Source organism: Malaclemys terrapin, chromosome 2, assembly GCF_027887155.1.
Source record: "Malaclemys terrapin pileata isolate rMalTer1 chromosome 2, rMalTer1.hap1, whole genome shotgun sequence".
Lineage (NCBI taxonomy): Eukaryota > Metazoa > Chordata > Testudines > Emydidae > Malaclemys > Malaclemys terrapin.
Window position 1 is genome coordinate 25,062,261 of NC_071506.1, and position 27,274 is coordinate 25,089,534.

The 27,274-nt window shown below is 39.6% G+C and overlaps 1 protein-coding gene across 1 annotated transcript; it reads left to right on the plus strand.

Moving 5' to 3' along the window:
- Nucleotides 1-27,274, plus strand: TNFRSF11B (TNF receptor superfamily member 11b). The gene is made up of 5 exons (XM_054018753.1): nucleotides 1-211; nucleotides 14,391-14,760; nucleotides 23,107-23,301; nucleotides 23,880-24,104; nucleotides 26,161-27,274. The coding sequence occupies exons 1-5, from the start codon at nucleotides 182-184 to the stop codon at nucleotides 26,547-26,549; spliced, it is 1,209 nt and encodes a 402-aa protein (XP_053874728.1). The 5' UTR covers nucleotides 1-181; the 3' UTR covers nucleotides 26,550-27,274.

Genomic DNA, 27,274 nt, shown 5'->3' on the forward strand with positions numbered 1-27,274 from the left:
GGTGATGGACAGGGAATGAGTGATCAAAGCTGAGCTAATGCTTCCTGTTGGAGCAGGGGCTATATATATAACGTGCCTTTCATGTTGGGGGGATGTCAGCAGCAGGCTGCTAGGAGACCGGAGCTTTCACTAACTCCCTGTCTAGCGTCCCAGCTCCCTGAGGTTTCTCACACCGACCACAATGAACAAGTTCCTGTGCTGCACGCTTGTGGTAAGTCCCTTCGCTGAGGTAGATAGGAGCCTTTGGATGCCTGGGGCTGCCCTGAGAGGTCAGGCTGCAGAGCCACTCTTCCCTCGCTTTTTCGTTTGCTCTTCATGCCGGTAAACTTGTTCAGGGTCATCACAGGGGGCTTTTGTGTTAAGATTTAAACTGGGACGGGCGCGTCCAGCGTCAGGAGAAAAGCAGATCCTTTAATCGCATAAGGTATTGGCATCACTTGCTTTGCATTCATGTTCTTTCTTGTCTTACTCTTCCCGTGTCTTACCAGGCTCACATCACTCTTGTATTAGCATGAAATATATTAGCTGGCAATGGATTTTTAGCTGGGGATGTTTCTTTTATGACCTATTAAAACTCCATATTTGCCCAATCTTCCTAGTCAGTGTTGGTTATTATTGCACTAATGCTGATCAGTATCTCCAGGTCTTGGGAGAACATTCTTGCTTTAGGACTTTCTAAACAGCTCAATTTTGCTTTGTATACACAAACATATGATGAATTAGTAGCAGTGTCCCTCCTGTCAGTGCAGGAAATGTCATTGCTGCGGCAGCAGGTATCTTGTAAGCCCCTGCTTTTAGTGGGTTGGTGGGTTTTTATATTTTATATATATATAAATTGCTCTAAGTATACCTCTGGTGGTCTCAGCACTGTAACAAACCTTTTAAAATGTTGTTTAATCTATTTAGCTGTTTGGAAGTTAAAATTGCATTACATCAATTTTTAAAATGTGTACAAACTTCTACTGTGTAATAAATATTTAAATAGTACTTGGTTGTTATAAAAATGGACTATTACATATTCATCTTAGCACTGTCTTAGCAAGTATTGTGCATTAATGTCCAGGTAATCTCTGATAGAGTTATAACTGAGTTACACTTATTCTAAAAGTTCTTTAAAATGCATGTGTGTGTATATGCATGTAAAACAAATTACAAGATTTCCAGTCACTGATGAGTAATGCATGTGTATTACTTTGGGTAGAATTTCCTGAAAGAGTTTTTTGAAAAATAAACCGAAGTAATTAATGGGGGCTGGAGGTAAAACAAAAAATGTTATGTTTATGGTCAGCAAATTGAAATGTGAGACTAAAACCCTTACCTTATAGTATTAAGCCTTTTTTGTTTATATAAATGCACAGGAAGTTAATTGTGGAATGTCAGCAATAACTTGTTACCAACTTGCCTTCCTATCTGTTTGTCATAATGTAGTATCATTTAAACATTTTAATGTAATAGATTCCTAGTTGACTGTAATATAATAAACTGGTACATTTTCTAAACTAACAATTTACAATTAAATTAAACTTGATCTTCATTTTAGAGCAGCACTGATGTCACCAACAGACATTCACGCACCAAGGAATGTGAAAAAATGCCAAAAAGTTGTTACTGTATCCCGTTTCTAATCCTCCACTTTATCTCATCTCCTAAATTTGACTTCTCTGTCTGCTATTTTGGATCTCTAATATGACACCCTTTTCTTGGTGTGCCTGTCATGTATAGGCAGCCGTGGCTTTGCAGCCCTCTAGGGTTTGAGTTTTCTTTTCTTTTCTTTTTTTATTACTTTGTTTGTTTGTTAAAAATAGAACACTGAAGTTACCAGGAGAATATTTGGAAGAAATTGCTGTGACTTTAAACTAGAGCTGTTGTTTTAATCTACTGTAGCAATTTTGATGCTTTCTCATTTATATTTCTCTTTGGTCATGATTCAGCCTCTACATTGAATAGGATTGTTACTAACTCACCATCTTCCTGAAGAAGAGCTCTGTGCAAGATCGAAAGCTTATCTCTGTCAGCAGCAGAAGTTGGTCCAATAAAAGAGATTACATTGCCCACCATGTCATCTTCCTGGAAGAATACTATGTTTGTAGTAGTAGTAATTCTATTCAGTGTAGAGGCTGCATGTATCCATGACATGAATTCATACCCATGACATAGGTTTAGGTTATCTCAGAAATTCTGCTGTCACTATAAGATGGGTAATTTTAACTAGAGATTAATACATGATTTGCAGATCTGATGTATCTTTCCAGAGATGTTCTGTTGGTTTTTTTTCCCCCCCTTCACTTCCTCATCCCCACAGAGATTGTGAATCGTAGCTCTGAAGTTCACTATTTGTCAAACCCAAGAGCAGCTGTCTGTCTGTTCAGACAGCTGAAAATGGAATAATACTAATTTAGACTTCCAGAGAGCCTTTATCCACAATTCTTAAAGTAAAGGCATACATTTGTAAATACTGACGAAACAAAAGCTCTGTAAGGTAGGCTACATACCTCATTTCACTGACGAAGAAACTGAGGGCTTGTCTACACAGCAAGCTACTGAGCAGCAAGCTGGTGTGCTGTAGATTCAAATCCTGGTTTGTGTAATGTCCTGTGTGGACACTGCCACATTGCAGTGAAAGTCCCTGAGTGCAGCTAGAGTACCACGCTTTGAAGTAGCAGTACATTAAAACACACTCTGAAACGATAATAGCACAGCCCTTGTAGCAGTGTCCACATAGCAAGGTAGTGTGTGGCAAACTGGTGTGCTAGAGATTCATGCCCTGGCTTGTAGCGCAGTAACTTGCCATGTAGACAGCCCTGAGACAAAGGGTACGTCTATACTTACCTGCTGGTTCGGCGGCAAGCAATCGATCTTCTGGGATCGATTTATCGCGTCTTGTCTAGACGCGATAAATCGATCCCAGAAGTGCTCGCCGTCGACGCCGGTAATCCTGCTCCACAAGAGGAGTAAGCGGAGTGGACAAGGGAGCCTGCCTGCCGCGTGTGGACCCGCGGTAAGTACCTTTAAGTTCGAACTAAGATACTTCAACTACGTTATTCACGTAGCTGAAGTTGCGTATCTTAGTTCGAACTGGGAACTTAGTGTGGACCAGCCCAAAGGTTAAGATCCACATCTTTCAAATACTGGTGCCTATAGTTAGCACCAACATTCATATTTAGCTACAGTATCTAAATAAGTGCCTGGTTGTCAGAGGTGCTGAGCACATGCACCTTTCATTCAAGTGAACTAGGTAACAAAGTTTGAAAATGTGTACCCTAAATAACTTGCCTGGGTTAATATAGCAAGTGTATGACTGAGACAGAGAGATGAACCAGATCTCCAGGTTCTCAGCCTTGTGCTTTAACCACCAGCCTACTCCCTCTCATGTAAAAGGGAAAAAAGTATAGGCTAGATATCTTTCTAAAAGATTAAGTTGGACAATTCAATAATTAAGAGATCTCAGTTTATGCAATTAGGGTCTGATCCTGTGATGAGCTGGAAGGCTCTGTTAATTGATATATACATATACTTGTCATATAGCTGTTGAATTCCATTTGCAGTTTAAGGGTATCTTCTGCATTTTTCCAGATGTGGAGAATACTGTACTGAATATGCTGCAGTTAGATTCGATGAAGAATTCAACATCGAGTTTAGGCTGATGAGTGCTTTCTGAGACTGCTTCTGCTCCCATTGCAATCAGAAAACATCCCCGTAACTCCAAAGGGTCCAAGCCCTTTATATAAAAAAAAAAAAAAAAAAAAAAAAAGATGATGATGGAGTTGTGAAAAACCTTTATGAAGAAACCCCAAACCAGATAAAACCTGCTTGGTTTTAGCTTCTATTGCACACCTGAAACGCAGCCTTTGTTTGCCAAAATGTTTGCTGAGTTTGGGCTGAGGTTCAAGTGCACCCATGACGAATTAGGACTTTGGGTGGAAAGCATGCAAAGCTCAGTCATTTTACAAGTATTTCATGGCAAAACAAGTCAAGCTTGGTGATTTCAGATGGGTTTCACTTTTGGATTAATAACACTCCCCAAAAAAGTAACAATCAAGAGGTGCAATCCCACAAGAAAGAAAGCCTGGAACATTTTGCACAAAGCAAGACCACATATCTGTACAGATCTAACAATTACCTCCTTAGAACTTGATACTTTGAGGTGTCCACTGCCTTTAGTTTCCATTGAAGTCTTCGGAGTTGAGGTTACTTGGCATCATTCAGGATCAGGCCCATAGGAAACATAACATAGTTCCTATTAACAAGTAAACATACAAGTATTTGAGACACCACAGATTTTTTTTTTTAGAGCAGTCGATAACCTGTGGTATCACAGATAGTGTTGGGAGGTAATTGATGTTCATTTTTTAATGATGTAGATGGACTAAGATATCAATCATTCTTTGTTTGCCTGCACTGGTAAAGGTATTCCAGTTTCTAACAAAAAGGTTAATATACAGTGGAAAGGAGAATTTTGCAATCCCTGTGAAGTGTATATGAAAAAAGGCTGTGACGTAAATTTAAAGTGGATACAAGACTTTTCACACAATGTATAATGAAACCTCAGGACTCACCACCATAAGATATTTCGTGGATAAAAAGCTCAGCAAGATTTGAAAAGTACTAGATGTATCTATAAATAAGAATAGCACCTGCAGTTACAACAGGTGAGATAAAATGTACAACGTCTGTCAAGACTCCTGCTTCAGAGTATGAGATAATCATGAGCGGAATTCAGGAAAATAAATTTTGCCTATGGGGTCAAATTCTGTTGAATTTACTCAGAGGTGAGTAGTCCCAATGAAGTCTTTGAAGTAATTAGGATTTAGTAGTAAGGAAAGTGAGGAAGTTTAGGCCCATGCTTTTAGTATCTCAGTTAGCCAGGGTAACAGGATTCTGCCCCCATTCCCTTCCCCGGTCTGAAAAATTTTGCATACTGCCAAAGACAGGATGATAGGATTAGAGGGCCATTGATCTGATCCAGTTTGGCAATTCACTATGTGCTGTTTTGACTCACTAAACTATTAGTAGCGTGAAGGCACTTTAATGTCATTTCAGGTATTTCAATACTATAGGCCGTATTGTGCCACTAAACTTTAAGCAGGACCTTCCCATTGATTTCAATTGAGAGTTCTGTTTAGGAATTGATGGCATGATTTAGCCCTCTGTTTTCACTTCATTCAAATACTCTGAAAAGCAAAGCCGCAGAATTCTGAGATTCTAAGAACATTAGAACATAACATAAGAATGGCTGTACTGGGTCAGACCAATGGTCCATCCAGCCCAGTATCCTGTCTACCGACAGTGGCCAATGCCAAGTGCCCCAGAGGGAGTGAACCTAACAGGTAATGATCTCTCCTGCCATCCATCCCCACCCTCTGACAAACAGAGGCTAGGGACACCATTCCTTACCCATCTTGGCAAATAACCATTAATGGACTTAACCTCCATGAATTTATCCAGTTCTCTTTTAAACGCTGTTATAGTCCTAGCCTTCACAACCTCCTCAGGCAAGGAGTTCCACAAGTTGACTGTGCGCTGTGTGAAGAACTTCCTTTTATTTGTTTTAAACCTGCTGCCCATTAATTTCATTCGGTGGCCCCTAGTTCTTGTATTATGGGAATAAGTAAATAATTTTTCTTTATCTACTTTCTCCACATCACTCATGATTTTATATTCGTCTATCATATCCCCCCTTAGTCTCCTCTTTTCCAAGTTGAAATGTCCTAGCCTCTTTAATCTCTCCTCATATGGGACCCATTCCAAACCCCTAATCATTTGAGCTGCCCTTCTCTGAACTTTTTCTACTTTGCATCCATTACAAACACTGGCAACATTTTTGACAAAGTGAAATTGAATCATAATTTATCAAGTAGGAAAATATGCTTCAGGATGGACTTGGAATACAAAACAGAAACAGATTTATCTCTTTCAGTAAATTAAACATTCTCCTATGGTCTGCTACCCAAACCACAAAGCCAAGCTAAATAATAATATTTTCATACTCTGAAAAGCTACTTTTCTTTCTCCCAGCAAAGTGATTTAAGGGAATGATGCTTGAATGATTTTGCTGTATTTGCAATATTTTTGCTGTATTTCATTTTTAATTTAACAGAGAAAAGCAAGCAGTTATTTGTCTTACATTTGAAGATAAAAGGAAAGGGTGTGTACTACTTTGCATGCCCAAGGTCTGAAATAAAGTAATAAGATCACTTTATTTCTCTTTCTAAAGCCTCTTCTAAAGGCTCAGAGAAAAAAAAACTGTCTGATGTTGCATTTGGCTGATCCTCTGACTTCTTTGTGCAGATTGATGTAAAGTGTGTGTGAAAAAATGTTGCTCTAGGCCCATGTGTTGATTGGCACTGCCAAAGGATTGCTTTTTAGTCTTCTGTAACTAATTTTGAATGATTTGTTAAAGGCATTAAATATGTTAAACAATCCATACATAAAGATAGAACTATTTGAAATTTTGTTTAAAAAATCATCTAAGTTAGACATAGACCTTAGAGGGTTTCTGGACATATCAATTATGGCTAAAGAATCATATATTACTTCATTATTTTTCATGCCATTAATCAATTAAAAAATTATATGAAAGTCTTTAAGATTGATCCCAAATCTTCTTGGAAGAGATTAAATTCTGTGCGATGTTTAGCTCCTTTTAGCAAGATTGGACCTTTAGGGTCCAATAGGAACCTTCATAGGATTGGACCTATGATATGACATCAGAGATCAATTTGAATTTCACCCACAAGGTGAGTGGATATTGTTCTTTTTCTAATGCATATGGCATGAGATTTTTTTGGTGTACAAATTTTTTTTTACCAGTATCATTTCAGAATTGAATTTTTTTTGTTTTGTTTTTTGTTTAAATTGAGCCTTAAGTTCCAGCACACTGAGAAATAACCTCTGTTGACTTTACTCTGTAACAAACCATCTGTTGCTCTACATTTGTCCACTTGCTGAGTTTATAGTTATGGTGTAAGGGCTCAGGTCCACAAGGTACTCAGTATCATTGACTTCAGAGGGTGTTGGGGGAGTTCAGGGAGTTCCCTACAGGATCAGTCCTAAGTTGCTGTGTCTGGTTGGCTGTTTTCAGGTAGTGCCCTGATTTTCTGTGCAGTAAATATTGGTCCCATTCATGGTCCTAGTTTCCCACTCCTCGGTCCATGGGAGTCTTTCCATTGACTTCAGTGGGAGTTGGATGAGGGTCTGGGCCAGCCATGGTTGTGTGCCCCTGGAAGGGAGATGCGGCACTTTGCATCAATCTTCTGGATGGCAGATGGGGAGCCATGACTACTAATGAAAGGAGTCTTGTCCAGCACTGTTTGGTCTGAATTTTGGTGGCCAGGGGGGTTTTAAATCTGGGCATAGAAATCAGGGGAATCTTGAAAGGATTCTCAAGGATCCAACAAAGTACTTGCAAAGACTAAGTCCAGTGTTTTTAGTGTTTTTTTCCTCTGCTATGTTTTTCTTTAGTACTGTTTTTTTCAGAGCCTGTGTCTGGTTGTAGCATTGAATGGCAATTGTGATTGAAAGTGATAGTCATTATATGTACAAAGGTTGAGGCTAACTGTTGAGTTCATGATTTTGGGACATAACTGGTTATGGTAGACTCCTTGTGCAGTGCCTGTAGGGTCTATTACAGGAGTGGATGGGGGAGGTTCTCTGGCTTGCAATGTGCAGGAGGTCAGACTAGGTGATCATGATGGTCCATTCTGGTCTTAAAGTGTATGAATCAATGAGTAAGGGATTAACTGGATGCCCATTTATTATAGTTTTCTTAACCATTATTTCTGACTCACTTACATAAATTCAAGACAGACTGTTTTTTTCTTCAAAGTAAAACGTGCCTGTTTTGGATTTGGTGCTTAAGTAGTCATGAGTTAATGTGATCTAGTGCCAAATTCTGCTCTCAGTGAAACTGTATTGAAGTCAATAGACTTATAGTAGTTTAAAAGTCCAGAATTTTACCGTTAGTATTTAGAGTACCATGAAACGGTAAAAGGTCCAAAGTCTAACTTTAAAAAAAAAAATAACTAAAGCTCTGTTTCCTCCTACTTAAAATCCTCCTAAAAGACTTTCAATTGCAGTATTGATGCCATCTAAAATCTAAAATACTCTAAAATCTTTGCTCAGGGTAGGACACATTTTCACCAATAGGCATTCAAACAAGAGGTTTTCAGTCTGACAACTTATTGTGTTTTTTCAGATGACAAACATATCAAAGCCTTGCATGGTGACAGGTTTCAGAGTAGCAGCCGTGTTAGTCTGTATCAGCAAAAAGAACAAGGATATTTGTGGCACCTTGGAGAATAAGAAATTTATTTGGGCATAAGCTTTTGTCAGCTAAAACCCACTTCATCGGATGCATGCAGTGGAAAATACAGTAGGAAGATATATATACACAGAGAACATGAAAAAATGGTATGGCAACACCCATGCCACAAGTACTCCTCGTTCTTTTTGCAAATACATCAAACTTATCTCTGGAGTTAAGATGATGGGCTGCAAATCTTCAGCTAGTGTCAATGGGCTTCACTAACATCAGTGGAACTATGCCCCATTTACTCCAACTGAAGTTCTGGCTCATCGATATAGTTAATTCAATATACTGTTTTTTCTGTTTAGGTCACCAGCCCAAAAACTGAGGCTGTGCTTTCATTTAGTCTAAAATGCCTGCTACTCTGAAACCTGTTTCTTATGGGTGGAGGTGGGGTGCTTAATATTTTCTTTCAGCCTATTCTAGCCACAGGCCTTTCACATTAATAGGAGTTTTGCCTGAATGAGGAATAGGCTTAGTCCCTGCGGGGTCGGGGGGAGCCATCTGCTATATAGATTATCATGCACACCCAAGTTAGGAATGACCCAAAATCAAGCAGATGCAGAAAAATGTAAGCTCTTTGGGGCAGAGACTGTGTTTTTGTTGTGTGTTTGAACAGCACCTGCCACACTGGGGTCCTGGTTCATGAGTAGGGCTCCTGGGCACTCTTCTAATACAAATAATAAATAATAATAATGCTGTGTAGTGCCTTTCTGCACATTCTTCTATAACACTTCTGAAACTCAGGTAGACACCCTAACTGTGGATTCAGGAGCTTAACATTAGGCCTTCAGTTTACACAGTTCTGACCAGAATGCCAAAAGTGTTGTATCTTAAGTTGTATCTTAAGTGTGTTGTATCTTAAGTTGAAGATATTCCTCTGAACAATAGATTTCCTTGCCTCAGTCTTAAGGGGTCATTTTGCTGGGCCTACAGAACCGTGGGTAAAGGGCAATGAGACATGGGAATGACGTTCTGTGAATGTATGGATGAATAACATGGCACTGGGTTCAAACTAAGTTTAATATCTGCTAGAACATTGAGACACAAATTTGATTTATACCTGTAATGTTACTTAAAAACCTTTAATGAAACAGAATAGCATGGTACTATGTACTTAAGGGTGAGCCAATGAGCGACAGTCTGGATTATTTCATTTATACATCTGCACAAGGTGTGTTTCAAGGAATAGAAGAAGAATATTGCCTAGTGCCTGTGATGTTTTTTTATTTTTAAAACAAACAAGCAAACAAACAACTTGGCCTGCTGAATGGTCTTCTTTCTCTTTTATATCCACATTTAGATTATTATGGGTGCTGCTCCACTACAATATTACATAGGTATCTGTGCTTACCAGGGTAGAGATTCAAATGAGTAGATTCACCCATGCACAGGTCTGTTTGGTTTTTTTACCCCCACCAGAATGGACCTCGGTGGTCCCAAAAGCTATATTTGTATTAACTCCCCTCTGAACCTGGCTGGAATAATTTGCTTATAATTTTTAATGAGTTGCATCATCTAGGGACCAGATCCTGTAAGGCAGTGAGTGCCCCCTCTCTTCCTCACTGTCTCCCCTGCCATCTGCCCTGATTATGGGAGCTGAGCTCTTTGGAAAAACTGCCCCAACCCCTACAACAAAATCTCATGCTTGCCTCCCCTATGTGGTCTTCTGTGGAAATCGGCAGTTGGTGACAATGGGCCAAATCCTGCTCTCCTGGGTGCTGAGCACTCTGGGAAATGTGCTCCTGTGTGCACAAAGAGAGAATGAATGGTAAGCGCTAGAATTCTACAACTGCAGTAAGAGATGGCTTGTCTTTTATGGAAGCATTCAGATGCATTACAGTGTAGAGATATTCTGTACCCAGGACCTGCTGTAATTTCCATTCAAGCTGCATAATAATTTTCACATAATGCCAGCTTCCCATCTGCACTGAGTACTATCTGAAGCTCTCAGAGCTCCATAAACATCTAAATTACAGCATTTGGCTTAGAATTGTCATTTCAGTTTCTCCACCTCACACTGAAGTCTGACAAATGCTGCTCTAATGTGCTGTGTATGCCCATGCAAGTGTTTAGGATATTCAGGAGGGTGGTTTCATTCTTGCTAAATGAGCTGTCTGATGAAGAGAAAAACAAACCCTAAAAGGAATCTTGGACTGTTAACAGCCACGATTTATGAGATTATCAAGCCTTTTTTCTTACTAGAGTAATAGTCAGAGGTTTACCAAGGGTGGGTATGTGGCTCATCAGTGAAAAGCAATTCATTTTTCAAAAATGTACTACACCCTCTTTTTAAATAGCTTCTGTGAATCAGATACAGACATTTAAGAAAAATAGAGCTGTAAACCATCAAGACAAATTCGAATTAGAAATAAAGCACCCATTTTTAACAGTGAGTGTGATTAACTATTGGAACAAAGTACTGAGGGAAGGGGTAGATTCTCCTTCTTATTATGTCTTCAGATGAAGACTGAATGCCTTTCTGGAAGACATGTGTAACTATAGCATGCTTGTGACCATCATGGAGTCCGCTCTGTGGGCAGCTACAGCCAAGAAAAGGCACGCGTAGGAATGCAGCAGGGAAACTCCCTTCCACTCCGAGGTGCTGGAACAATTTGTATAGTGGGGGTGCTGAGAACAATTGAACCAAACTATAAACCCTGTATCTGATGGAAACCACTTCAACTCCTAGTTCCAGTACCTATGCTTCCACCCCAGAAACACCTGTTCCAAATCCCCCAGAGTAAATACACACACACACACACTACAGTGGAATAGTACAATGAATATAGGAAAGGGAAATACTTTATTTATTTACTGAGGGATGAATGGAGAAAAACAACAGGGGAAAAAGATAGGGGGAACAGTAAAACAGAGTTACATCTAACACGAGGACCCATCAGGCTGGTGGTACCACAATATAAAAGGATAGACACTGAGCACTGCATCTAGAGTCAAATGTTAGGAATCCTGGGCAGAGTTCCAGTCCAGCAGTGGGTCTTCCTGGTCATCTTCCGCACCAGTAAACTTTCCCCAGCAACCCCCTCCGGTGCCCTCTTCTACTGCTCTGCACAAACCCACACAGCGCGACAACCTCCCCACTTAACTATCTATAACTTCCTTCCTTATTCCCAACACAAGGTCACAAGCCCTAGTACTCATGGTCCCATGCAGCGCTGGGTGACAGTGATACTGGGTCTGGCTTTGGTTTGGCCTTCTCAGGTGATTCCTTCTTGTCACAGTGTTCCTCCTGGTTCCTGTCCTGGGACATCCCTGGTCGGCTGCTCTGTCCCTCCCAGGCTTCAGGCTGGTTCTCAGCTGCTTCTGTACATGAGGGCCTGCTCAATTTGGGGCTCTTGTCTGGAGCTCCAGAAACACACACTCCCCTGTGGCTTTCCCTACCGTAATTCCCCTCCCTTTGGAACAACTAGGCTTTCCTCTGCCTCAGGTTTTAAAGGAGTCGTGCTCTCTAAACCCCGAGGGAAATACACAGGCTTTAGTCATGCACAGTTTATTGGGCTCAATGAAAGGGTAACTGGGTGAAATTCTATTCCCTGTGTTATATAGGAGGTCAGACGAGATGATCTCATAGTCCTTTCTGATCTTAAAATTATGAATGAACCTATGAAAGCTATGCTTCCATGGGCAGCACATAATGGAGGCTGGAAGAGGCTAAGCCTCCCCAAACCTCCTCTAATGCTTCCCGCCATGGCCCCAAGGCCGGCCTGTGGTGGGGCTCAGTGCTCCTCTGGACAACCAGGACTCGGACAGGCAGGTGGGCCAGGGTGGATTGGGAAGGTGGGTGGGCCAGGGTGGCTCGGGCAGGCTGGCCAGCCGGGGCTCAGGGCAGCTTGGGTGCACGGGCCAGGGTGGCTTAGGCAGGCTGGCCGGGGCTCGTCTGGCCCCAGAAGGTGAGAGTGGAGGGATGGAGTGGGGGCAGGGTCTTGGTGTAATGGGAGGGGCATGGGGCTAGCCTCCCTGAATGGGGGGTTCATGCGCCATCCATGTGTGCTGCACTTCCATAATTTCCTAATGGAGGACTGCGTAAATCAGGGGAGGCAGAGAAAGCCTTCTGACCCCTAACAAAGCAGCGGTGACCAAAAGTCGGTACAATCTGATACATAGGTGCTGGAACTAGGGTAGTTGGGTGTGCTGCCACACCCGCAGGCTTGAAGTGGATTCCATTATATACAGGGTTGACAGTTTGGTTCAATGTCTCTCAGCACCCTCACTATAAAAATTATTCCAGCACCCTTGATTAAATAGCTGTTTGGAAACCAACATGATAATCAGGTGATGGTCAAGTGTCCACTTCTCCCATTGATATCAGTTTTGGTTTCGTACCTGAGGGAGTTTTGCTTATGTAGAGTGCAAATCTGGTTCCCCTGAATGAAGTCTCAATATGGAAGCTAATGCTGAATGGGCATAGAATGTGAGCTACCACTTATACCTAGAGATGGCTCTTCAAGGTCAGGATAAGGGTATGTTGGTGGTGGGATGGTGTGGAGAAGCTTGTGGGTTGCCATTGCCTGTGTTACATTTGTTCTATGTATCAACAGAGAACTATGGAGCTAGAGCTATCAATCCAGCACCACTGTTGGACAGCCAAATATACTTTAAATAAATAATGTTCTCCTGGTATAAAGCTTCATATTCAGTTCTCATTATAATCCATTCTAGAAGATGAATCCCTCAGTAACACACACGTGCTTGTTTTCCACAAATAGCCACAAACAGAGATAATACATAGGAACCGATTCATATAACGTTTGTAAAACCAACAATATATAAAAGAGTAGCAATGAACACAATATTTGGCTGGAGCAGTGTTCTGGGTCCCAGGGCTATACCCATACCTACTGACATCATGTGTATCCCAGCACTTTATGCATGGAAGTAAACAAGTACACTCATACATTTTGTTGATGCATTACTGGAGAAACTGCAAAAAAAATTGTATTTAGATGACAAAATAATGACATTCTTCAAATGACTGCAGGAAGTTGAACTGATTATTCATAAGGTAGCTCCCAGTATAGTGTTAGTATTGTTACAGGTGCATGTGCCTTTTGGATAAGGCGTAAAAGTGAGATCCCATGACAGGAAGCATTAGCCCTAGTGTTCTGGGGCATTCCATCTTGGGAGATTACATTCTACCCTCCTAAATCCTCCCTGCAATTTCAGTTAGCTGCAGCATTCTTCACATCTGTCTAAAACTATTGTTTAGTGTTGCTGTTGGATATTAAATAGCAGTTACATTTTATCACAGGAGTGACTGAATGTCAGGGCTAGATTAAATGAAAGGAACTTTAAAAAAGCATGCTGCTACATTTATTTGATTGTTAAAAATAAATATAGGAAAGGAGTGTCCTTTGAATTTTGATCTACCTTTTTGGTAATAGTGCAGTCTAGTAGTTTTTTTCTATCACAGCATAATTAAAATTTCTCAACAGTACAATAATATATTTATCATTTCTGTTGCACTATAAGTGTGCATGATGGTTCACGATACAGATGGCCTGATTCTCCTCTCACTTACATCAATGTAAATCAGGAGCCATTCCACTGAAATCAGTGGGTCGGATCCACGGTTGGAGCAAACAAGCACTGCTCCTTGGCCCACTGGAGTTACACTAGTGTAAGCGAGAAAACAATCCAAATCCACAGTCCTGTTCCCACAGCATTTACAGTACCTAAGAGCCCTCTCCTGCAAAGAACTGCTTAAGGGATTTTCCATTTGTTAGTTAATGAATAGACCCAGGAAAATAGAGGGGTATCACCGTAAAATCATGCTATTTAATTGGTTAGGGTTAGAGTGGACTTTGTTGGTTTCAGAATATTTTAATAGTTGTAATACGGAATGCCTGATTTTTCTTTCAAATATTAAATTTTCTATGATAATGTAGCCACTGGAGAGTGGGAAAGTTGATTCATGTTCTTATATATTGCTGCAGTATATCTTTTTTTAATGACTTTGAAGAGACAGACATGATTAAATACATAAGCACATAGAACTGTAGGGTTTTTTTTGGCTGTGCTGTATTCTAGAACTAAAGAGAACAATATTTTATTTTCCTTTTACTAGTTCTTGGATATCTCTGTTAAGTGGACAACTCAAGAAACCGTTCCCCCAAAGTATCTCCATTATGACCCAGTAACATCTCGCCAACTGATGTGTGACCAGTGCCGGCCGGGAACCTATGTAAAACAGCACTGTACAGCTACAAAAAAGACTGTATGTGCACCATGTCCAGATCAGTACTATGCAGAGGACTGGAACAACAACGATGAATGCCAGTACTGCAACATAGTGTGCAAAGAGCTGCAGTATGTGAAGCAAGAATGCAACAGTACACAGAACCGCATCTGTGAATGTACTGAAGGGAGATACCTTGAGCTAGAATTTTGTTTAAGGCATACAGAATGTCCTCCTGGATTTGGTGTAGTTCAACCAGGTACGTGTCGTCTTTCAATATGCAACAGAATTAATTAGAGCTGTACAAAGCATTAAAGACTTGTGGCACTTAAAGATTAGGAAACAAGCTTGTCCAGATGAAATTACAGACTAATAAATGGCAAAGCTAATACAACCTGTTACCGTTGTGACATTGCTTTGGACTATAGCCAAAGGAACATTTCTCAGTGGAATACTCTGCTCCTACTGAATGTGTAATTTAATGGCAGTACAAATGTAGCAAATTGCACTCTAATGAGAAACATGATGGATAGCCTCTTTTAAAGGAACATTATCTGGGATACAGTATTTCTGTTCTGTCATTTTGAAATCTGCTGTTTTAAGCCACTGTGTATCTTGACAAACACCAGAAGCATTAACTGATACAGTACCAAGAGCATAATTATAACAATATTAATGTAGCTCTAGAGTCAGAGCAAAATGTGGTAATAATTAATTACCGGTCTCCTAAATGGGAACTGCAAGAGAAACTATTATTATTATCATCCAAAGACCAGCCAACTACTTCTTTGTCAAACAAGCTGGTAACATGCTGTATGTCTGTGAGGGATAAAGCCTGTAGCAATGTTGTTTTCGTGGAGCATTTTCTTCATTTTAGACAAAATTAATTGTTAAGACTAAGTCCCTTTCTTGAAACAAAATATTTTGTCACCCTGCAAATGACTTGGCCCAGGCTAGTGCCAACATTGAATGTGGCCTAAAAGAAATGGAATCTGGCATTCTGCCTAATCATAGTTACACCATATCCTTCATGCTACTGCATAGATCTATATGGCATTTAAATTGTTTCATGGGCTCTGATTGTGCAACAGGATCTACATGCACAGACTTCTATGCCTGTGTTGAATCCCACTGAATTTTGGGTGTAGAGATCCATGCAGGCAAAAATCTATGGATTTCTGGGCATAAGGATTCATGCAGGTTTGGGGCCATAGTTATATCACTGTTAACTTTGAAACTCTAGGAGCAGAAAAGCAAAGGATAATGAACGGGAATTTCAAAAGTAGTTAGCATTGGCCTACCTCTATTCCTATTGAAGCCAGTGACAGTTATATTATTGACCTTAGTGGGAGTACAGTTAGGCACCAGTGAGTATGTTTGAAAGAAGTGAGCTGAGGGTTTAAGAGGATCCAAATTCTGAACATTCAGCTCCTTATCGATTTGGTATAAAAATCAATCTTCCTAGCACTGAGTAATTACTTTGGAGACTGTATCATTGTGTGTTTCACCTGAACAAAGATGTGTGTGTGTATGCTGTATGGTTGTGGATGATGTAAATACACAGCAGGGTTTTAGATGTGACCAGCAACATATGTGTATTTGTACTTTTTATGCAACAGAAGAGGAGGGTTAAAGAGTTATTGTCGAGGCATGATGGTGCTGTCCACATCTGGTCTCAGTGATGGGGCTATGCTGTGCATACTAGATTAAACAACTCAGTCTCGTAATCCATCAGTCAAGTAATTTGTCCTTTATTAAAACAAATAAACTGTTTCTGACAGTAGCAGTAGCAGATTCACATGGCTATGATGTGAATAGCCCGTAGAACAGACTTCTTTCTTCAGTGGTCCCTCGCAAGTCTTCTTCCTGTGATTCAGCATCGGAGGATTTAGACTTCCTAAATCTCTCAAAATTGCATCTTCCAACCTCATTTGTGGTCAGTCCCATGCTCTGATTCCTTTGACCTCAGACCTACAAAACTTCTGTAAAAGTGTATTTTCTGCACATTGGACATAATTCCATCATTGCTATCATCGCTGGTGCAAGACTGCAACTTGCCAGGATTGTCTAAGTATCTCCTTGTTTGTGACAAAATCAAACCAATGGCTGTTAAGAATATGCCACAATTTTTGATACTGAAAACTGTTTAGTTTCCTCTCCATAGTTGCTTTTAACCGCCATGTTTCTGCTCCATACAACACTTGTCATCACTTCTGCATTAAACACTCATATCTTAGTTGTCACACAAACATTCCGCTGCCCAAACAGAGGTCTTTGAAGATGCTCAAATGCCACTGATGAAAGAATGATCCAACGTGTAACTTCTTCGGCTATTGAACCTCCTGCTGTCAAGCAACTACCCAAATAGACAAAACTATTCACCCATTCAGTCTATTGCAATCTACATACAATATCAGCAGGTCATTCATTTCCATTTTATAGGAGGTATACCTAGCTTTGGTTTGTCATCATTGATCTTAAATCCCATAGATTCTGTAGTGTGTCACAACTCTTCCAGCATTAGCTGTAGTTGGTCAGTAGTCTCTCCAAGTAAAGCAATATTATCCACATACTCAAGATCCTCTAAAGATGAATCTTTAAGTTTCACACCTTCTACTTTGGCCTCAAGCAGCTTTCTCATCATATTGTCTATTAGAACATTAAATAATATAGACGAGAGACCGCATCTCTGGAGTACTTCTGATTCTTCTGAAAATCAGTCTCTAATATAATCTTTGACCCTCATACAGCTAAATGTACAGTGGTACAGGTCCTCCACTAGGCCCACTAAGTCCTCAGGCACTCCATACTGGTATAGCAGTATCCACAATTCTGATTGATACACTGGGTCAAAAGCAGTTACAAAGTCTGTAAATGAGGTGTTAACTTCCTTTGGTCACTCTAGTCATTTTTTCAATAACATTTTGCAGACCGTATATTGCATGGACTGTAGGTTGACCTGTAAAGAAACCACACTCATTGTTTTTGGGTTGAGATAGTATTTCAGTCAGTTCAGTAGTATGATCATACACCCCTGCCCTGGGATAGATAACAACATTATTCCCCTATAATTTGAGCAAACTGATTGTTCTCTTCTTTTGAAAAAAAAAATGATGCAGCTGTTTTTTCAATCTTCTGGAATGTGATCAGTTTCCTAAACTTTAAAGACAAATCTGAAGCCAATGAACTAAATCCAGGTCTCCACTCATTAGCACTTCTGATGAAGTATTGTCAAGACCAGGTGCTTTATCATTTTCTAACTGTTTGACAATAAGCATCACTTCCTCTAATGTCACCAGCCTGTTTTCTACAGGGTTCATTTTTGGATGAAGTTGTAGGTTATGCCTTGATGGGTTTCTGTTCACTAATTCACAATAATGCCAATGCTTAGGTTGTGCATCCATATCATGGCAGAATTCTCCATTTTTGTCCTTAACTGGAAGAAGCTGTGAGAATGGATGTCCAATTAGGACTTTCAAAGTGTCAAATACACATTTCTGATCATGTCTTTTAGAGGCTTCCTCAATGCACTGTGCCATACAAGTCCACCATTGCTTACAATCACTTCGACAAGCCCTCTTGACTACTTATTCAAAACATTTCTTTTCCTGTATTGCCTATTTCCTCCCCTCGTCACTGACTCAACTCTGACTTTCCAGTGCATCCATTCTGCAATTCACCTCTTTTTTCTCCTATAATTTGATGGTATCATCTTTAATCCAATGTTGCTTTTTCATTCTCCTTAGTCCTAGTTATTCTCCAGCAGTCTCTGTGATAGAATCCCTAAATAAAGAATCCATTCTTCCTTCACGGTACACAGCTGGTTATCCAATATACAATATTTGTTGGAAATCGCTACCATGTAGATATTAACAATTGCTTCACCATGAAACTTATCAACATTGAAGCATTTCAATGCAATACATACATGTCTCTGGCACTTCTTTGAATATCATTGTTGCTATTAGAAGCAAATCAATACTCCTAAATACTCATACATCCCAGAGGAGTTTAGTCAAGAGTGTCTGAACTAGAATGTGATCCAAGATTTTACTGTCACCCAATGGATATCAAAATGCATACTTCCGGCAATTCTTGTGCTGAAACCAGATACCATTAAAACAGTCCAATAGCTTGATAGTATCTGATAAAATAATACAGATGAATAATAACGATTAAGGCACAGGACCGGGAGTCAGAAGATATAGGTCATATTCTCAACTCTGCGATAGTTTCTTGTATGATCTTCAGGCAAAATCATCCAACCTCTCTGTGCCTCATTTTTCTAATTTGTAAACTGGAGTAATAATAGTCACCTCTTACACAGTGTATTCTTTGGCTTAACATGCTAATGTTTGTCAAGGACTTCATGATCCTTGGATGGAAGGTGTTATAGAAACATGCAGTAAGAAGAATAGAGGCAGGTACAAACTTGAGATTGGTTAGTGCCTAGAGAAGAGAATGAAGGGAAGGAGACACAGGAAAACAAAGGAATGTCTCAGAGATAAGTCTTTTTCAACTGTAATGCCCCAATCTCCAAAGCTGCAGAACTGCTTTCCTAGTCATGCTCATACAGAAAGAGGCAAGGGATTAAATATCGTAGGAACATTAGCTGAAGCTTTTAGAGCTACACTATTCGTTGGTACGCAGATTGCAAAAGCATTGTTAAATAAGAAGTTTGATGTAGTGGCTTTTACAGCTAGGTTAGAAGCAAGACTCAAGGGGCCTGAAGACAAATGATCTAATCACATAATCTTTTGGAGAGATGGTTTCCCAAACCACAGCAGAGTGCATCAACTAAACAGCAATTAGGCCTCAAATAAGAAACAGAGATACAGACTCTGGCAACACAATTACTTTTATAATCTTCAGGTTTTTAAGACAAGGCAATTGCTGGAAAACTTAAAGACAGTGAACCAAATTTTGTTCTCAGTTACATCTATGCAACATCACTCAAGACAATGTGTTTGCACTGGTGTAACTGAGAGTGGAGTGTGGCCTTAGTCTATCAAAAATATCCCTCATAATCACACATGGAAACAATGTGGTCCAGTGGCTAGGACGCAGGCTGGAGAATCGGAATCTGACTACTGCTCCCAGTTGCCACTGCCTCAGTGTAACCTTGGGCAAATCGCTTAATCTCTCTGCTCCTCAGTTTCCATATCTATTAGTGCAGATAAAGGACAATTAACCATCTTTGTAAAGTGCTTTGAGATCCATTGAAGTATAGCACTATAAAATTAAGTATATTAAGTATATTTTTCTTCCTTGATCTTAGTCCTGGCGTCCAGGCTATGAGGCATGTATGAGGCATACATTGGTGACACTATAAATCTTTCAGTGGCAAGGGAATCAAAGCAGAGGTCACCCTCCTGGCCAAATATTAGGTATGCTACACCATCAAAGCATATTTATTCTGGGACGTGATCCTACTGTCAGACTATTAGACGCTGTTAATTTAGCAGCCATCCAAGAGAGCTCATTGCACATGATTTGTTTCTCTTGAATACAAAAGGGCCTCACTCTTCTCTGGGACTGTTCCTATATTTGGACTATAGTATATAGAGCCTCTTTCTCCTACAAAATTGATTCTGGCAACTGGAAATGTCTTATTTTAATGAATTTTGTAAACTGATCAGATTGTTTCTCACACTGGTGCTCTATAGTCTGTTTAGTTCTTGTAATTTACTAAGGTTTGGTATTTTGTAGTTCTAATAACATATGCCTCTTACTTTTGAAACTCATTTTAACTAGAATGTGAGTTCCTTCGAAGGACTGATAAGGAACTAGAATTGGGCCAAAATTAGAACCTCAAAGCAAAGTACCTTCAAATTGCAAAGAAGAACAGGAATTTAATCTGTTGACTTAAATCAGCCATTATAACTTTGATTCTAGGTCAGATCAAAACTACATGGGGCTTGTTTTCTGGTTTGGGTATGATGCAACTGAAATCACACAGTAACTTCTATTCTCAGGACATTTCACCTCAAAATGACATAAATTACATGAGATCACCTGATTGTACAAAGGTGGACCATTTTTCAAGAACAATCTTTGAGATCTGATCCTGTCAAATCCAAACCAAGCCTTTGCCACTCTCTGCACTATGGTGCCCAATAATGTGGCAGACTTCCTAAGAGAAATCCACTTGGGAGTTAATGCAGATTAAAGCAGTGTTACCTCTCACTTTGCACCTGCTATTCCCCTCAAGCGGGCACCAGGGGGGACAGTCAATGGCAGCACACATTCTAAGTGAGGGAGGCTGGAGGAGCAGTGCAAAGGTGCCATACTGCTTTAACCATGTAGAACCTGGGACTCTGCTGGGTTTCCAGATCACCCACCCTATTCCTTTCCCATTCAAAGGAAGATACAGAAGAAACTCTGCATGGAGTTTCCATGTACTTTGTCACCCCCTGCAGGTATTTTTGGGAATGAGGACAATCTATCTCCGTCTCCCAAAATATGGAGATGCTAATCTCTTTGGAAGGAACAACCTGAAAAAGCAGCATATCTGTGGTAGGGGAAAGTCCACCAGAAATTCTCTTAGCAATGGTAGTTGATGCCTGATTATCTGAAATGTGCAGATCTCTGTCAGTTGGACTTTCATATTGTTTACGGCAGCTGTCGTTGCATAATTTTAGCAGATTAAAAAGGCAAACCTGTATGTAGCCTTCTGTGGTGCATTATTCTGTCACTATCTTTTAGAGGGTTGGCTATTGCAAAATTAATTTCTTTTAAGTAATTGTATAGAATCACTTTTGATGTTCAGATATGCTCTCCTGCACATGTTTTTACTCATTATCTAGTAAAAGCAGAAGTTCTGCGTTTGACTATATATAAATATACTCTTTATTTCTTGGCTACTTGAAAACTCAGAGATTCATATCCTTTTGTTTCTAAGGGAGTCTTAGAAATGTAAAATTGTAGTAAAGGTGGATTTGCTTATTTTAACGCAAACCTCTGTGCATTTAGCTTTTAACAGCAAGTACTCCCAAAATACACTAGATGGAGGCATTTTCAAATGCAAATATAGTCCTCAATTCCAGCAAAGAATTGAATAATAGACTAATAGACTTAAAGGTCAGAAGGGACCATGTCTTTAATGCATCCTTATTCGATAAAGCATTTACTCATGTGCTTGAATTTGGGCACATACTTAAGTCCCATTGGTTTCAGGGAGACTTAAGCATGTGCTTAAAGTTAAGAGCATGCTTAAATGCTTTGTTGAATAGGAATTTACTGCTCAATTGGGGATATATTGTATGAGCTTTGATTTGAGCCGGGATTTTCCTTTGATAGACTCTTCGCAGTAGCTGCCTAGCTTAAGTTTCATGCATTAATCTTCTCCCTTTCAGCCAATGCGGTGCAGTAATGTTCCATGTTTTCTCAGTTATTTAACTGTGGGACAATAAATATTTTCTTTATAATAGCAGTTAGGGCAAATACTGTCTATATACTTTTCCTGAGCATACATGTATATTAGATTTTAGGCAAGTATAGAATAATATAATCAATCCAAGAAAGAGAGATCAATATGTAATCTTGAATTTACCATGTTACTGAACAACAACTTACTTTTAAAGGCTTTGGAAACTCACTTAGTTTATGCAATGGCATAATTTGTTATAATTTTGGAATTTCATATTTGAGAGATTAAAAATATGTATTGAGAAACTTCCACAAATGTGCATATATAAAGAAAGGGAGGAAAGTCACCATGGATGAATGGTTTTAATTTAAAGGCCAATATGTAGACTGGGGTAGGCAATCTATGGCACATGTGCCAAAGGCAGCACGCGAGCTGATTTTCAGTGGCACTCACACTGCTCGGGTCCTGGCCACCGGTCTGGGGGGCTCTGCGTTTTAATTTAATTTTAAATGAAGCTTCTTAAACATTTTAAAAACCTTATTTTACATACTTTACATACATCAATAATTTAGTTATATATTATAGACTTATAGAAAGAGACCTTCTAAAAACGTTAAAATGTATGACTGGCACGTGAAACCTTAAATTAGAGTGAATAAATGAAGACTTGGCACACCACTTCTGAAAGGTTGCCGACCACTGATGTAGACGGTATTCAAATTATATTACAGAACACTCACAAAAAGAAGAACCTGCTTGCAACAGATTTAAATAAACGGGCTGAATTCTATTCAGTTACAACCAGAGTAATTTATTTTAGGGATCATCTGCACAGATGTAACAGAGCAAAATTTGGACCAATGTTTTGTGCCCGTTAATTGATTCTCAGAAAAAATCTATATGGAGGAAAACTGAAGGTCAGACACCTTTTGTAAACATTTGAATAGAGCCAAGTTATCTGATGCTAATTTACAAATGTATGCAAGGATGCAAGGATGAGAAGCCCGTGTGTTTAAAAACATTATTTAACATACTTCTGTAGCATGAGCATCTGAATTTGAGAGAAAAGTTTTCAAAATTATACAAATATCTTCCAAGCAAGTGTTCATGTAGGAGTGAGAAAGCATGAAAATCCGAAGTCATGGTTTATTTTTTGCTATTTTCTTTCCTGGTACACAAAAACTCACACACAATATGTATCTTTTGTAAAAGGTAGTGGGTTTTGTTTTTCTAAAGGCACCCCTGAGAGTGACACCATTTGCCAGAGATGTCCAGAAGGATTTTTCTCAAATGAAACTTCATCCAAAGCAGCCTGTGAAAAACACACAAACTGCAGTGCACTGGGTCGTAAAATAGCACTGAATGGCAATGCGGTTCGTGACAGTATGTGTCATGAAAACACAGATGCATCAGCTCAAAAATGCGGAATAGGTATGTATAATGCCAAAGTGTCCCGACAAGCATTATTAAAATGGGATTAGCAATGGCTATGGTAAAAATTATTAAAACTGTTAGGTGCTCAGATACTACGGTGATGGGCAAACTGTAAAATTCTAGTTACTGTCAATTAGATGATATAGAAGGGGTAAGAAGCCTATAGTGCTATGAAATAAAGACCAGTCCCTTAATTTAAACATGTTTTTAAAATAGTTTTTCTTACAATTCTGGACTCTCTATGTTTTGTCAGGGCCAAACAATTTCAGAAGAATTCAGACACTTGCTTGGATCATCTTGGTTTATTTCACCAAATCAATTCCCTATCGTTGCCGGGGCCTCAGGCATTGGTGTACCCTGCTCCCTTCTGTTCTATGCTTGTGGCATACAATAGTTTAGTCTCTCCTGAAAGCTGTAATTCTAGTCTATCCAGGTTATTGGCGTCAGTGCGGGAGGAACTTGGTGGGGATTAGAGTCCTATGATGTGCAGGAAGTCAGCCTAGATGATCTGCTGGCCCCTTCTAGCCTTGACTTCCAGGACTTAACCTATCTTTTTCTCTCTTATTTGTTTTTAGATGTAACCCTATGCGAGGAAGCACTTTTCAGGTTTGCTGTTCCTGAAAAACTCACTCCTAACTGGCTGAATGTACTAACGGACGGTTTGCCTGGGACAAAGATTAATGCAGAAAATATAGAAAGGATTAAACAAAAACATAGTTCTCAAGAACAGATGTTCCAACTGTTGAAATTATGGAAGCAGCAAAACAAAGAACAGGATATGGTCAAGAAGATCATTCAAGGTAATTCAGACAGCATAGCAAACACAGTTAGAAGTAACTTTTCAAATAACACTTTTGTAATCTCCTGGGGCCAAATTCTGCCCTGGGTTGTGAGCACACTGCTCACACTGACACCTATGGGAGCTGTGTAGGTGTGACTGTGTGCAGAACTTAATCCTTTATGTTCAACAGAAAGGACCAAATTCTGCCCAGACTTCCAGTCTATGTGATCCCATTGAGTAATATGTATGGAGTGTAAATCAATGCCCCTTTGGGACCATAAGAGTAGGAAATACTGTGATACTAGGGTCCATACTTCCCTCATTTACACAAGAGCAAAAACTATAGAAGTCAGTGGGAGCTGGGTGTGTACAGATCAGGGGAAACTCAGGCTCACAGTATATGATATAAGTAGGGCCCTACCAAATTCATGGCTGTGAAAAACACGTCACGGACCGTGAAATCTGGTCTCCACTGTGAAATCTGGTCTTTTGTGTGCTTTTACCCTATATTCTACAGATTTCACAGGAGAAACCAGCATTTCTCAAACTGGGGGTCCCGACCCAAAAATGGGTTGCAGGCGAGCTGCAAGGTTATTGTAGGGGGGGTCTTGGTATTTCCACCCTTACTTCTGCACTGCCTTCAGAGCTGGGTGGCCAGACAGTGCTGGCTGCTGGCCCAGGGTCACAGCACAGAAGTAAGGGTGGCGATACCATACCATGCCACCCTTACTTCTGCACTGCTGCTGGTAGTGGCGCTGCCTTCCAAGCTGGGCTTCCGGCCAGCAGCCGCCGCTCTCCGGCCACCCAGCTCTGAAGGCAGCACTGCTGCCAGAAGCAGTGCAGCAGAAATAAGAGTGGCAATACCACAAGCCCCCTACAATAACCTTGCAACACCCCCTCCTCCCCATTAACCCATTTTGGGTCAGGACCCCTACAGTTACAACACTGTGAAATTTCAGATTTAAATATCTGAAATCATAACATTTATGATTTTTTAAATCCTCTGACCGTGAAATTGACCAAAATGCACCGTGAATCTGATAGGGCCCTAGCTATAAGCAAGGCACTATAGGTGCTGGCTTGAGAGACCTAAACCCTTTAGATATCCACGAAGAGGAATATGTGGGCACTGGCAAATCAAAATCTCATACATAGCCCTGCAAACATGTTTTTCTCTTCTTGGAAAGAGTATCCCTGCTCATTCCTTCACCTCTCTGCTGAAACTGCCACCATCGGTGTCAAAGGTGAGATTATGATGGCAGTTTTTGTGATGTTAACACTTGTTGATGGAGTTTTCACTGAAAACCACCAAACCCTTTTCACATGAGCCACCATCAGCAACCATCAGATTTGAATGACTTTTGTTCTATAAGGAATGGATTTGAAATGGTGTCCTAGAGAAACCGTTTTTAATCTATGTCTGTTTATGCCATTGTAACATGTCTGTGCTGGAGCTGATGCTATGTTGGAACTGAAGCACCAGTGACTGTTATAGCTAAAATGTCTAGGCATTTCCTGTATAGCAGGAGTAAAATAGTTGTGTAGTGCAATGTAAGATACAGAGCCCTGCCTCATGTACTATACATCTGACAAGATGCACATTACAAAATTGTAGAAATAAATGTATTATAGCAGGTATGTGCGTAACTTGGGACTACTTATATGAAAAAAGTTACACACGTGCTTAAGTGCTTTGTAAGACTGAGGGTTAAAACAACAATGATAAAAGGAACAGGAGTACTTGTGGCACCTTAGAGACTAACACATTTATTAGAGCATAAGCTTTCGTGGGCTACAGCCCACTTCTTCGGATGCATATATGCTATAGCCCACGAAAGCTTATGCTCTAATAAATTTGTTAGTCTCTAAGGTGCCACAAGTACTCCTGTTCTTTTTGCGGCTACAGACTAACACGGCTGCTACTCTGAAACCAATGATAAAAGGGTTATTTGGAAATAAAACTAGGAAACATTTAGTGGGCACATGTCCTTTTCTGACTTTAGAGTTTGTTTTAAGACATTATAAAATAGTAATGAATCATATTAATGTCCCTCCTTGATTTTTGTTTTGTGTAGATATTGATCTCTGTGAAAACAGCATTTTAAAACATATTGGCCAGGCTAATCTAACCTTTGAACATCTCAACATTCTGATGGTGAGTTTACCAGGAAAGAAAGTAAGAAAAGAAGATATTCAGCACACTGTGAAGCTGTGCAAACCTACGGAACAAATTCTAAAGCTTCTTAACCTATGGAGAATAAAGAACGCTGATCAAGACACAATTAAGGCCCTAACGCATGGGCTGAAGCATTTGAAAGCATACCACTTTCCCAAAAAACCTATCCAAAGTCTGAAGAAGGTGGTCAAGTTGCTTCACAGTTTTAAAATGTACCAATTATACCAAAAACTCTTTTTTGAAATGATAGGGAACCAAGTCCAATCAGTAAAAAAACGATGTGTCTAATTCAAGATATTTTTCCATACATTCTCCACTATTTCCCCCTAATTACTGTTAGCAGTAATTAACGTAGAACATTGTTCCCCTACATTGTACGTGACTATTTATAGGAATGTATGACTGGAATGGCTCTAAGCTCTCAGAGCTTAGAGGTTTTTTTTATTATTATAAAGTCACTTCTGTAAAAGCTATAATCATTTGATGACATTTAGGTCCTGATCTGCAGCCTTTGGCATCCAAAATTGAAAAGTACCACTGAAGTCATTGTGTGAGCAAAGAATGTTAGACCAGGCCTAATACAGTATTTACTATTTATATGCATTGATATAAAGGTTTTCGTTGTACATATTTATTAACTTAAATGGAAATTATATGAGACTTAAATTTAGAAAGAGAAATTAAATACAAACTATATTTTCAAGATAGACTAAAATTATCAAGTATATTTTTAAGCAGAAATTATGTAGCATTTCCTAAGAGATCCTACTTCTTTACTTTGTGGATTTTTAAAAAATTGTTACTTAGTTTTATGTGTATGAGTTGTGGTATCTTTTGGTAGGAGCTGTTTAATTTATCCAAAGTTTTTAACTCAAATAGTATGAGAAATATACCATAAATGACCTGAATATTTAAATATTCTGTGAGAAAGTGAATGTACCATATTTAAAAACTGGATGTTCAGATACAATTCTAGGATCTTATTTTATAAAACAATTAATTTTTTCAGTTTA

Coding starts and splice junctions, on each gene's coding strand:
- TNFRSF11B (XM_054018753.1), top strand. CDS start 182: ATGAACAAGTTCCTGTGCTGCACGCTTGTG. Junction 212..14,390: donor TCCTGTGCTGCACGCTTGTG/GTAAGTCCCTTC, acceptor TCCTTTTACTAG/TTCTTGGATATCTCTGTTAA. Junction 23,302..23,879: donor AGCTCAAAAATGCGGAATAG/GTATGTATAATG, acceptor ATTTGTTTTTAG/ATGTAACCCTATGCGAGGAA.